Source organism: Silurus aristotelis (genome assembly GCF_946808225.1).
Source record: "Silurus aristotelis genome assembly, chromosome: 6".
In the NCBI taxonomy this organism is placed as follows: Eukaryota; Metazoa; Chordata; class Actinopteri; order Siluriformes; family Siluridae; genus Silurus; species Silurus aristotelis.
The window spans coordinates 20,641,874-20,656,749 of record NC_139579.1 but is presented as its reverse complement, the minus strand read 5'-3'; the positions used below and the strand labels follow the sequence as shown (position 1 = coordinate 20,656,749).

At 38.4% G+C, this 14,876-nt stretch overlaps 1 protein-coding gene across 4 annotated transcripts in view; it reads right to left on the bottom strand.

Moving 5' to 3' along the window:
- The window catches only part of npas3 (neuronal PAS domain protein 3), a 231,625-nt gene that overhangs the window by 145,956 nt on the left and 70,793 nt on the right, over positions 1-14,876 (bottom strand). For all 4 annotated transcript variants that reach the window (XM_083544123.1, XM_083544124.1, XM_083544126.1 and 1 more), the window contains one exon: positions 69-313. In XM_083544123.1, the coding sequence (XP_083400249.1) occupies positions 69-313 (245 nt within the window). The remainder of the gene's footprint in view (positions 1-68; positions 314-14,876) is intronic.

The following is a 14,876-nucleotide window of genomic DNA, read 5'->3' as shown; positions in this document are numbered from 1 at the left end:
GAGAAGAGAAGAGAAGAGAAGAGAAGAGAAGAGAAGAGAAGATTTTAGGACAGTGCGTGACTTCTTACCTTTGACTGAGGTGTTAGGTGGTGGTCCTTCAATGCGCACGTTCCATGGAGGGTCGCCCTGGTTGGCGAAGTCCCTCATCTTCAGGTAGCTGATAGTGAGGCGGATGATGGAGGCTTTGTCCAGCTGGCTGGTGATGGCACCTGGCAGTGGCAACATCTTGGCCAACTCGTAGAACTCAAAGTTCTCCTTCCCCCTGCGTGAGCGTGCAGCATCACGTGACTTCTCCTTCCTCAGAGCCTGCAACCTGACACACAGTAGCACAGATTAGAAAGACAAATAGAATGAAGACTTAAAATAACAATAAAAATGGTCCCAAAGCAGCTTTACTGAGATAAATAGTCTCTGTATCTGAATTCATTAATTAGTCCCTAAGTGAATATGAAAGTATGTTATCATTAGATAATTCCTAAAAATTGAAATATCATGGTTTTACATCCTGTCTGGAACTGAAATTAAATGCTATTGGTTAAATAAATAAATAAATAAATAACTATTATCATAATGTTTAGAGTATTTTATATAAACAAAATGTTCTAAACATTATGATAATAGTTTTTTTTATTTTTTATAAATAATAATTGTTCCTTCTTGATTTCAAATGGTTTACTTTTATTTGATAGGCACAACAAATGTGGCTTATTTATTACCATGAAAAATATATATTTATGTTCTTTTACTTAGTGTTCCTTCCCTCTCGCAAATGAAATCAAGGAAATAATACAGGGAAACCATGTAAGCCGTAGCCAAATGATTTAATAATGGTAGCTACATGAAATGCCTGATACATGATGCGATTGCTCTTTTCTTGGAATGATGTACAGCTTTCTTTTATCAAAACGAAGCAATTTTTTCTCTCTTTCATTTACTGCTCATTCATCTTGTCCAGAGGATAATTCATCACCAGGTGGCTACCGGCATATTCACAAATTTACCCAGCAGCTGAAAAGGTTTTAGTGGGAACAGCTTGGCATTCTCTCCCAGAACAATGCATGGTGCTCTTTGTTATTATATATACAGAAAAGACTAACTGTATTAGTAAGATTTTTAATTGTATTAGTATGATAGTATCTCTTCATCATCAAATGTTCGTTGAATGTTGAATCTAACAGTCAGAGTAAAGTAGCTTCATCACAAATCTAATCACTTCATGATATTAGAATTATATACATAAATATGAGAGCAGCTGTAAAAAATAGATTTTGCCTAAAACAAACCAATAATTTAAAATTATTACAATTTCTAAATAATATTTGTACTACGCTGTTCTCAAAACCTGATCATTCAGAAGTTACTTCTTTCATATAAACATAATTCATTAAGATTTTTTTATGAGATGTTCGATTGACATTTCAGGAAGGAGTCTTCATTTTATGGCCATAGAGCAGGCATAACATTATGACCAACTGCCTAGTATTGTGTTGGTCCCCCATTACTGGGAAAATAGTCCTGATCCTTCACGCAGTAACAGCTTTAACTTCATCAGCAATTTGACCCCACGTGCATCAGTGAGCCTCGGCCGCCCATGACCCTGTCACCGGTTCACCACTGTTTTTTCCTTGGACCACTTTTAATAAATACTGACCACTGCAGACCGAAAAAACACCCCACAAAAGCTGCAGTTTTGCAGACACTCTGATTCAGACGTCTAGCCGTCACAATTTGGGCTATTTTAAACTCGCTCAAATCTTTAAGTTTCCTTTTTTTCCTGCTTCTAACATGAAAATGTTCGTGTGGTGCCCAATATATCCCACCCATTAACAGGTGCCATGATGAAAAGCTAATCAGTGTTAATCACTTCAACTGTCATAGTGTTATAATGTCATAATGTTATGCCTGATCGGTGTAAGATGTTTGCTCTAACTTTAAGAAAGAGGATAAAAAGTGAGGGGATGGATGTTTATATAACTTAAATGCTGACAGGGAATAAACATGTTGACTGGACATAATTTCATATGCAAAAAAAAAACAATATTAAAAGGTTAAACATGTGATCCCATCAAAACCAAAATCCCTTTTTGTTACCACTTATTCAACACAGGGTCACAGGGAGCCTCAAACCTATCCCTGGAAACAAGGCCAACCATTCACAGGGTAAAATCATACTCACACCCATTCACACAATTTGGAGATGCCAATCAGACCACTCACATGTTTTAGGACAAAGAGAGAAAACCCTTGCAGCAGGGGGAAAATTTACAAACTTTGTGCACAAAGGATGAAGTCAGAAATCATACCCCCAACCATGGAGATGTAAAGCAAATGTGCTAAACAATAAGCCATTACTCTATAAATAATAGTTACTCTATAAATAACACCTGTTGCTGATTACTTTTATATAACTATTATTATTATTATTATTATTATTATTATTATACTATTGGTCAACATCATACTTTTAGATTACTAATATTTAAGGTCTGCCATGTTTTCTTTCTTACTTCTCCAATAAATTACAATTAGCTTTTACTACTGTGCAAAATTAGCAAGTCTGATCAACAACAGATTGGATCGACGTGGTCTATAAGCAACAGACTGTTACAAAACTGGTAAAAACAGTTATACTGACTTACTTCTAATCCAGAGGGAAACTTTGGCCCAATTATTTTACTCGTCAGAATTCAGGTGAACTTGTGATCGGTAGCTTCCTGAACATGGAATGGAAAAATCTATAGAGCAGGCGAGAGACCTTCTTTCCCATCAGTAAAAAATAAAAAGTGATCAGAGAAACAAAATTCTGCACTGAGTACATCAAGTTTTTCGGCCAGATCGGGTCCTGATATCAAAGCCGAAATAATACGTAAACGAAGCCAAATGCTCCAACTGCAACAAGAGTTATTTCAAGATCCCAAGAGTGCAGTTGTATTCCTTCGTTCGACATTTATTTATTGTTTTTTTTTCTTAAAAACTTTTTCTGTATTGACTCCTTGGTAACTCATAAAAAAAAAAAAAAAAAAAAGAAAGCATGGAAAAATATATATGCCTCTTGTGTGAGCCAAGACCTTTTTTTATTTTTTATTATTTGAAAGCCATATAAATCCCTGGCATTTAAAGAGTAAGTAACTGCATGCAACCTGTGACGCTCCAATAATAATATAATGTACAAAGTGCATATTTTTTTGTTCGGAGATTTGCGAGACTCTGTGGGTTCGTTCTCCTGATTTATGTGATTTTCAATCAAACAACACGGAACAGCCAGTTTCATACTTCCAACGTGTAACTGCCCACTCTCAGTGGCGTTCATCATCTCCAGCCATTCTGAATTAAGTCTGCAATAAATCAGCCCGGATCCCCAGCGTTCCCCACCGGCCAGCACTTAGATTAATTTTTTAGCACCACAAATGCAAAATTGGTTAGAGCAAACGCTGAAAGGTTGGGAAGTGTGGGTGGGGGGAGAAAATGGGAAAGAGGGGGATGACTTGCAAGGTGAAGAATGGCTGTTAGTGGAGAGAAATTATCAAATATTGTCCATATCTGTAATCTCAGCAGATAACAAAAACACAAAACTGTGTTCTGAAATAGAGCTCGCACACCAAATATAAACACACAGCGGAATGTTCGGTCTCTATTATTTTTTTTTTTGCCTCTATATTGAATATGCAAATACTGTCCTCAGAAACAGCCTTGAATTCCATGGCTCTTCTCTGCCCTTTGGCCATTCATTCACAATGTATGCAATTTCCAGTCAAAACTCACTGAGGAAAAAACTGCACGCAACATTCACAACACTGCTGAAGAAGCATCTTGTTAATGTTATACAGAGACAAAATCATACACACAGTTGAGATCATTTGTTAATTTTCACAACACGTTTTAAGTTTATAGGGAAATTTATTAGGATGTTTTTTCCAGCTGATATTGACACACAAACATCCCCCCGCCCAAACCACACACGATGGCCTTACGTCCCGGTGGCAGATTGCTATTCTCCATCTTTTCGACCGCTCTGGCACAAAAAGGAAAACACCATTTGATGGTCTGCTGCTCAGACAATATATAAAGCTAGTTGTAATGGTTGTTTGGAGGCAAAGTGCAACAGAGCAGCAGAATTTCATTTGTTCCGCAAACTTGGAAAGCATTATGTTGTCCTGCGAATATTTCTTGAAACGCAGAGGTTATGTGACCTTAACCCCGGCGACATATTTATCACGTTTTTTACGAGAGTAAATGCAACAAACATAAAATGACATCACTGTAAAATTTACCCACCGCCTCACAATGACTTTTTAAATACCTTTCAAAGAAAAAAAGGATGAGGCAGCACTGAACTGTTGATGGTACAGTGGGCTGGGGCTGACGCTCGGATCTGAGAGATCCACAGAGAGTCAATATAGACAGATTTACTGTAGTATAATAAGTAAGAAATACAGGCAGGCTGATATAAGAAAATAATCAACACGTTGCTATGACGCATTAACAGCAATTTGTCGTTTATTACAATTTTACGATTTAGGAATGTCATAGTATGATTTAGAAATCTGTTACACATTTTAATGTAATTTAATGTAGAAAAAAAAGTTCGTTTCATTTATTGCTTAAGTTACAAATGCCACTTTTCATCTTTTGCTAAAACAGAAATGTCTGGTTTAATGCAAATTCTATTTTTATTCAATTATTATTTCATTATTCCATGTCATACTGTGTATGGTCATGTATGTATGCAACCAGTAAATTTTAAAAGAGGGAAAGGACTTTCACATTTTCACACTATTTTATGAGCTTACACTGGAGACTCCTTCCATAAATTTTACATATCCTTACATCTTACAGAGAAAGTCAACGTTTATACTTTGATTATTTCAACGATTACACTTTGGTTTAAAAAGTTTTTTTTTTTTAATCCATTTATAATTATACTTATAATATGTGTACGAGTTGTTACTACAGAAAAAAAAAATTTATGTTAAATATTTACATTGATTTAAACCTGCTATTTGAATTCAGATTTCAGAATTCACCAGCACATTTTAGAGAATGAATGATATTAAAAAATGCCTAAAGAAAGACAGAAAACCAGGCCAACGAATGATATTTAGAGAATGGTGTTTTGATTTTTGTTTTTGGCTTTATAAACACAAAACAGAAGAGTTAGCGTGTAACATATGGACCTCTAAAACATTCAACACTGAACTTCCTGAGGCAACATAAAATACTGTTGAGGAAATGAAGAGTAATAAGATCACCCTTATGACTATTTAGAAAGGAAATACATGTGATTTCCTCTTCTGCCAGATGGAAAGATTTAGACACGGTTCAGTATTTTACAGATCATTTTTATTTAAAATAAAATACTAAACTAAAACTATGCTGTGGCAGCACGAGATCTCGACATGCAAACATTGTGTGCTTCACCTTGCAAACAACCTCAATGCCTTATTTACCAAATTAGCTAATCACCCTGGCGCATTCCAATTTGGGGAACGTGGGGGGAAAATCCGCCGAAAGTTGTGCAAATGATCATTCAGGATCGCTGTAATTGCCTTCATCAGTGGCGAAAAAAGCAGGCAGACAAGAAATGTCACTCTAGATTATCTCTCTGCCTCCTGAAGCAATAGATGACACCAATGATCAGAGACTAAATGCCAAAACCAATCAATTCCTTTTGTGTCTTCTCTCCTTGCTAGCAACAGCGCAGGCCACAGTATAGGTTATTCTCCTAATTAAACTAAATGTTATCCCTATGGTAACTTCATTAATATTCACATCGACTTAGTACCATATGTCATGCTAGTGGTCATCGCTGGAGAAAATGTTTAGGAAGAAAACACAGAAAGGAAAAATAAGCCCGTAATGTGCAGATTTCTCTCGCACGTGGGTCAAAATGTGTTTACAGTCGGGAAAATGTATAGATGGGTGCAAATGTCAAAACAGTACTGTAAGCCTTGCCTGTGGCCATATTGAATATTAACCTTTCAGCATACTGAATCAGGGAAATCTAGTGTTCGGCTTTATTCTGTAAGCTCCAAAGGCACACTAATGCTCTTCAAGGTCTGTGCGCACTCCTCTATTATTCAATAGCCTGGGTGTGGTGTTGCTGAGGATGTACACTAGCCTCATTAGATTCGAATGCTTGTTAGAAGTGACCTCATTCACCTGAGAAGTTTGAGGACACGAGTGTGCTGTGCGGAGATCTAACGGCAAGCAGAATTTGAAGATATGCATGAAGCCACGGTATGTGCATTGTTTTTCAGATGCCTGATAGAAAAAAAAATGGCAGACAACTGCAATGCTGATTCTACAATTTTGTGAAGCCATGGGGTAAAGTGTTAATTCATCTATGAATTTCCTGAAGAGGTCATGTCATGACATCTGGATCTCCTATATATGATTTGAATTCAGTATGTTCACCAAACTTGGACAATGGAACGCAGGCTTGTATAAGCTTGTATAAGCTCATTACACAAGCAACAAAAACCGACATGAACAGTCTATCTTCTATAGACTCTATAGACTATATTAAATATTGTTTTTAATGTTTTATAAGATAAATAAGGTGTAGCATGCACATAACATCAAGTTTTTCTATTTTTCTATATAATAATATATAACACCTCTTAATACCATCATTATGATGTCACGGCTGAAGAAACCAGTAATATTATACAGAAACGCAGTATAACAGAACGCAGCGAGAATGAATGCCAGTACCAAAGCAAAAAACCCATTCAACATAATTCAACAAGTCTCCTTTCACTGCAGCCACAGCTGCGCGACCCGCATAAATCTCTAGCAAAAGAGTCAAGGTTTTCTGTGCATTTTAGGGGATATTTTTGTGCATTACGGTTTTCTGGGGAATTTTAAATTAACTGCAATTGTGTGTTTTCATGCCAATTCTACGGAAAACAAAACACAAAAGTATAAATAGTTCATGAAAAAGCTTAACAACTGCTTTAAACTGTTCTAACTGATCTTTACGATGTCCAGGTTTTCATAAAAAGACTGCCTTGTAATTGTCCTTATAAGTGTATATACGACCAAATCGATTTCTTCTCCTCGGTCAGCAATTGTAAAATTAAAAAAACAGCTTTCAGATCCTCACAAATATATTTGAGCTTTGCAGCAGATGCGGTTTGCAAGTCCGACTAGGGCACCATCCAATCAAAGGATGTGAAAATGCAGACATGTTTGGATGTTCCGCTGGGGGGCTTCGGATTGGTCAAATCGCAGTCTGACTGGTTAAAGCAACAGCCTTAGGCAACATAGAGTTTTTGGTCAAAATTCCAGCAGTGCTAACAGTTGTGGCGTTATGGCAATACGTGATGTGACGGCTAAAATCTGATTAAATAGAAACTCCAACGTGAACTTTCACTCGGTGACTTAACAGTGGCAGTGCACCCGAGAGAAGTGCTATGAAATGATGAAAATAGACTACTGGGAGAAATGGTATTCATATTCATAGACAAAAATATATTAAAGTGTAAGTCAGTGATTCTGATAGTTAAGACCAGCAGAGAAAGCCTTGCTGGTCTTGATGTCCTGCTACAAATATATACATATACTGTACATACATGCAGATATCTACCGTATTTTCCGGACTATAAGCCGCTACTTTTTTCCAACGCTTTGAACCCTGCAGCTTAAACAACGAAGCGGCTAATATGTGGATTTTTTCAGGGTTTTTCCCGGTTTCACAAGCTTCAAGATAAAAAACTGAACCCCGTTACATTAGACCAATGAAATTGCCGAACGGGTTCAGGTGAACCAATGAAATTCTTTATATTAAATCAGATGCGCTCCCACTGAATCGGGCCGCACCACATCATAAATATGGATGAGGTTCCTCTGACGTTTGACCTGCCGCTCACTCGGACTGGCAACAGGAAATGCGAATCATTCGTCACGCTGAAAACAACCGAGCATGAAAAAACACTTCACCTGTGTTCTGAGCTGCACGGCATCGGGAAAAGATTCACCGATGGTGATTTTTAAACACACGACGATGCCAAAAGAGAAACTCCCGAGAGAAATTGTTGTGAAAGGAAGGAGGAAGACAGTGAACAATGACTTTCTTGGTAGGCTACTGTTTAGATACAAGTCTTGTAACAGACACTGTCTTTCGTTAAAGCCAGTGTAAAGTTCATTAGTTTCAATGTAGACACCTGCGGCTTATAGACAGGTGTATCGTATTAATGTTCAAAATAAAAATCTTTGTAAAATTCAGTGGATGCGGCTTATATTTGGGTGTGCTTAATAGTCCGGAGATTACGGTATATAGATCAGGAAAAGAAAATGCAGACTGGCAAGTATTTAGATGAACATACTGGGGTAAACATTATTGAGTATATTATATAATCAGTATATTGCTACCTTAATCGTAATAGTTGTCATTCTTTTATTTATCACTGCACACTGTTCCCCCCAAAAAATAATTTAGAAAACAATCTGAACAAGTCTGTAGTTACATCTGAAAAATGTACGTGCTGTATTTTGAAATCAATCTCACTTTATTGATTTAGCTGAACAAGTATCAGTTACTATGATGTCTTACATTTTCATATAAACCACATAAAAATTCGAATAAAGAAGTAAAAAAAAACCTCCATGTTATGACATTATTAAAAATCTTCATAAAATCCTATAAGCAGATTTGAGAAATGTGCTTTTTGCAAGGGCAAAAGGAAAGGAACACATATCTCGATTTTTACAGTGTAGTGACTGTCATTGTTAACACTTTCACTATATAGCGACATATACAACAGCGTGTCGTGTCTATATTGTTAATATCATGTAATATTATCATCTCTGTTCATTTTTTACAATATAACTCCCCGTTGGCAAGCTGTCACATTGCTACCATACCACCAAAAATGTACTCAGCTACAGTACAGCATTGGTTGTCATGTGGCTCTAAAGCCAGTCAGACTGGAAAGTGTCACAACACAAGTTTATATTCACTGAAATGTCACTTGACACCGAGAAGAAAAATCTTGTATATCTGCTGTTGGTTACTGGAGTAACACTTTAGGAATATGTTTTGATAATGGTTTAAATAGAGTTCATGTTTCTTTATAAAAAAAAGTGTTACTAAAATTTTATGCTCATCCAGAAGACATCCTAAACAACATAACATTAACTTAGTGAAATACAGTATATATATCGTACATTATGCTCCTTTGTTTAAAAACAGCGCTAGTGGTGAGTTTTCAGAGGGGTTCTCATTCATTGCTGACTGTACACGTGAGAGGAATGGATCCACATCAGTACTTTGGTTCTTTTGTTCTACATAGATTTAAAGCACCTTCTAACATTAGAAAGGAAAGCAAACAATACGCAAAAGGAGCCTGCACAAGCGTCGGCTCTGTGTTGTTGTTCAGCCTCGTGCTGTGGGGCTGAGGCTATTAAAAGCAATACCTGCTGAAACACAATGGGGGTAAAATAAAGATGAGGAAAGGGAGGAGAACAGGGAGCCTTAATCAGCCTGCCTGTGGTATATATTGATTATGACTACAATCATGAGGTCAATTTGAAAAATAATAGCAACACATTATGCAAAAGCCCTGTTGGTGGTGAATAATCCTTCTTTATGGCTGAAACATATCCCTATTTCTCTCTCTCTCTCTCTCTCTCTCTCTCTCTCTCTCTCGCTCTCTCTCTCTCTCTCTCTCTCTCTCTGCTGCACTAGCATTGTGAGCTCAGCTGAAGGCTCTCCAGAAGGCCACATTGGGAATAAATTGTCCTCTTGTCTTCCCCAATAGTTTAGTGGCATATACTCTCAACAGCTCTGAATACAATTTACTGAATGCTTACACATACCGAGCTCTCCTGGCTGAAAGCAATTTTGTGTCTCTTTTGTTTTGGTGAAGAGGCTAAAGAAATCGGAAAGCCACACAGCTGTACACTTGGAAAGGTGGACTGAAATTAATGTTACAACTTTTATTATATCCGCATTGTAGAAGAGATGAGACAGCAGTGGAAACTGGTACAATGTGCATCCAGGCGCAAATTCAGTAATAACAAACAAATGATGTCTAGAACGCTGACATCATGTCATGGTCGTAAAAACCTCTTCCATTCCCTAACCTTCACACTGTCCTCCGATAAAGTAGAGAGCGTTTCACAAGTTTTAGACCTGCACACTTATCAGAGAAATAAGACCAAGCATACATGCTCATAATGAGATTCAAGAGACTGTGCTGTCTGACAAGAGATTGGTGACTTTCCAAATAATAGCCGTCATGCATAAAAAAAATAATCAGGCACAAACCTGCTATTGAACTGTGTCTAAAATGTAACATACGCTGCCTGCTCATGCAGTGTACAGAAGGAGGAAGGCATCCGGTCATGTCTGAATCAAATGTCAGCACAGAATGCTGCCTACTGAGATAACTCCATCTGGTCGATTTGATATGGATCCTTTGCTGTCCTATATATCCCATAACCGTGTCTGTCAACAACCAGTCAAGAGAAACCAGCAATGCTATGAGGGGGGAAAACTGTCAAAATCAAAATTATTCGTAATGTTTTCACGAGCATAGTTGTATTGTTCATTGATTTTTTTTTCTTAATGTCATAGCTATGAGCACACTGCCTTCTGAGATGCTGATTAGACCACATGGCAGCAAGATATTTTGGGATGTTTCTTTCTTTAATTCTATCTATTACAGACTGGGTATCATCGTTATAGTTTAGCTCAGGAGCCTTCACTGGAGAAGAGGTGAGAATGAACACTGAATAAGACACCACTCCATTGCAGGACACCATCACACACAGTCTCAAACACACACACAGTCAGTAACACTTAGGACCATTTAAAAGTAGCCAAATCCATTACTGACATGGTTTAGAAAGGAAACCAGAAAACATGCAAAACTCCACACAAATACAGCCAGAACTCAGTATAATACTAAGGACACTGTAGCTATGAGGTAGCATTAGTACTTCCCTATACTATAGGGGTTATAATAAACTCCCTGTAAATCTTTCAAATAATTAGCACAAGTACAGTACGTATCTGCTTGCTGAGTATTTTGTCACGTTGTGTTGGTTTAAGTCTAGACCACCAGGTATATCTGATTAAATATAATGTCTCAATGTCTTGTGAAGGCTGTGCAGGTGTGTGTGGTGTCAGTGAACCTGTAGTGTGTGCGATTGGCTGTTAAGAGCGTCGAGGCGACCAGATTGGCCGGACAAAAGAGAGGCTGTCAGATGAAAAGGTCACTGTGGTACATGTACAAAGTGAAAGTGATGTCAGAACTTTGGTGAAAGAGAGATCTGTCAAATCATGACCTTACAGTGGCCATACAGAAAGTGAACCAAATAAAGAAATTGCCAGGGGAATATGCTTAAATATAATGCTTAAAATCAGGTGTGTTTCAATAGCATTATTACTGGCAATTAGCAACCTAAAGATACTTGAGTCCTTGGAATGGCATAGAACATTTAGATAGCAAGCTTGGTTAATAAGAGCTTTTAATATTTGATCAGTATCAAGTACCAGACAATAGCCATTAATAGGCATTCGTGAGCTCATATATGTTAAGGAGGTCAGAGAGCTCTTTCTTTTCAGTGGGTTAAGTCTTTTTCGCTGTAACTGGCATTTAAAAGAAAAGATAACTAGCTTGCTGTTCAAGCAGTAGACAGAATGCCTGAGAAGAAAGGAGAAAAAAAAGCATGTAATGTGTTACATGGGAAAATACATGACATCACTTGAGTAAGAAAACAAATCTTCAGGCTTAGAATACAAGCCAAAAGAAGCCAATAATGGTGTCTTGAGGTCTCTTTTACACTTTATTCTACATCTGGATACATTTCTCTTTAGAAAAAGTCAGAATGTCTGCTCCTAACTTAATATCATAGCGGTTTGTTCTTTTTGAGAAATGGACCAATTTCCCTCTAGAAATTGTTTCACATGTATCTAGCAGCTTGCCTAGGAAGAGTGAAACTGCTCCAAAGACAAAAGTCAGCCTGGGTTTTATTACGGAAAAAAATCCATACACTGCTTTCTATTTCCCTATTGGAAATGCTGCTTCCACATTCAGATTCACCAAACAAACATGCCATCTGAGAGCTAAAAATACACATTTAATGTTAACACAAAATCTAAAAAACCAAAACAATTCTTACATGGGTAATGCTGGGTCAGAATCCGAATCAGATTTTCACAATTTCCCTGTTGTCTTCATTAGTAGTTTTTCACACGAAGACTTCTTATTTTAAGCCCTAAAGCATTTGCTTTTAAAAGGTCAGTGCTAAAACTGCTGGGATGAAAAATTAGGAAATTCATAATCAGGATAATTCACTATCAAACCCTAACATTTTATAGATTTTTAGCATTACATTAGATTACATTACATTAGTGGGCTGCTCCTCTATAATGTCAGCAGTGTCATGCACTTTGTAAAAACTAATGACAAAAAACCCCACAAACAAACCAAAAAAACCTTGACAATGTACCCTGATCAAACAGGATGGTGAGTGTAACGCACTGGTATGTGTCATATAGTAGGTAGATGTGAGTCCGTGTTTGTTTGTTCAGAGGAACCGTTTGTCAGTACTGATGTCCTGTCAGTGAGTAATTACGAGCACGGTGGAGAGCCATTGCAGCGGCGTGCTGCAGAGCTCAACAGAAGCGCGCCGCTGCCATGGCTCTCCAAATCCCGTTAGCTGTGAATAAACCCACTGGGGGCGGCACAGGTAAGCCAAACGCAATGCGATTACATGGCGAGAGTGATGCCTGAAAAGCCGAATTGCTAGCACAAACCACCCCCTTCTTTTGTGTTTTAGCAGTACAGAAGAGCAGTGTGCCAAATCTCGTTTACTGCCTCTCACCTAAGGCATCAAGCCAACGGAGGCTGGACAAGCATTACACGGAGGGATATAATGGTGCATTTGCTAATACAAGAAGGTTACGAATATCGTTCTAAATATCTACGCAACACATTACAGAAAGTGGAAAAGCACGGAATAGGCTCTGCTTAATCCCATACTTGGACGCTCTGCCTGTCTGCGGCTCAGACTCTTATATCTTAGCAGATGTCAAGAATCTTGAAGGCCATAATCTGATTGGCTCCCTGTGCACTTTCATTCAGCAATTCACAAACTTTTGAACCATGACAAAAAAAAGTTGTTCAAAACAAGATTTAATCAGTTGATTGTTGTTTGGGCATTTATAAAGTCAGCCACAACAGCCTGGAATCCTTCAGCACGTTTAAAGAAAAAAGCATCAGGCTTCGTCGCAACAAAGTAGAGAGTGAAGACAGGCTCGACTCTGCTGCACTGTTCAATTACTCACTCCACACCTCCAGGCTGTATGTACTGATGAAGCACGCTGGTCTCCATATCTTTCCCCAGACACCAAGTTAAAGAGAAACAGACTGAAAGGACTAAGTCCAGGATAAAAATGTTCCAAGAGACTAATAACCGAACACAATCAACAACAGCCGCAATGGTTTGTAACATAACACAACCTCCCCGTACAGTCTTCTTTCTTGAACATTACATAGATTGAAAAGATCCCACCCTCCTCAGAGAGGCTTCACACTCCACTCAGCCCCTCGTAAAGTTGCTCTCAACCAGGCAAGAGATACGGCTGAGGTGAAACTCCTGACAGAATCAGTGTGATGAAGAGCTGCTGTGTCTTTTCTCTAAATATGGACTATAGCTCAATCATGGGAGAGTGAAAAATCACTGAAAAGCAAAGGAACACTCATTTCTCCCTCTCTCTGTTTCTCCATTTCTTACGTTCTCTCTCTGTCCATTCCAGCAGCACCTGCAGTGGGCGGCCCAGCGAGGTGGAACGACTCGGTATTAGCTCCAAAATTAGCAGCATTGGCTCGTTAAAGAGCTGGCACGCTCAGCGGCAGGACAGACACGGTTAATGGCATAAAAGCCTCCATCACCTGGGAGCCACACAATTACTTGAGCCAAGGCTCACACTCACCACATCTCCTCCTGTACACCCCCCACCCCTTTTACACACACACTCTCTCTCTAACACACACACACACACACACACACACACACACACACACACACACATAAACACACACACATACACATATACTCCCCAAATCCTTTAGACAGCTCACTCTTCTTTTTCTGGCCTCTGGCCAAACCAGGAGAGACAGAGAATGAGATGGTTCTTTTCTTTCTCTCTCTCTCTCTCTCTCTCTCTCTCTCTCTCTCTCTCTCTCTCTCTCTCTCTCTCTCTCTCTCTCTCTCTCTCTCTCTCTCTCTCTCTCTCTCTCTCTCTCTGTTCAAGACACATTTTCCCACGCACCACCAAATTTGAATACCAATTCCAGTTGTATAAGAATTTAATAAGATTTTTTTCAAACAGATAATTATATGTTTAATAGTTAAAAGATGTCTGACTCAGTGTAGATGTTGTGACACGTATGTGCTATATCATAGATGTTGTGACACATATAATCATTGAGAAAAAGAGCTCTTTTCTCTCTGTTCGATGGATAGAGTCAACCTCCCGTGCTTTTCGAGCAGAAACTTTGAATGGCAATGTATGTATTTATTGACCAGACAGGCCTAATTAAAACTGAATTTGAAACACGTCTGGACGGTGTTGCTTGACAGCGCTGGTTAAATAGGTTGTGTTATTACGGCCGTTCTCATGAATCACAAGAACCTGATAAAAAAGCATCCTAGAGCAACACAGAATTCGAAAATCGCACAGAATCAAACCCATAATCAAAACCCTCTCCATGTGGGTCATGCTCACCCCCAATGGTTCGGTGGGATTGTTAAGAAAAACAACAGCACTGGAAGTTGCAGAAGGATGAGGAAAGCCCAATGCCTAGTAGAAGGGCATGTTGGGAAACAAACCCCCACTGTACTAAACCTCTAATTATTCACCA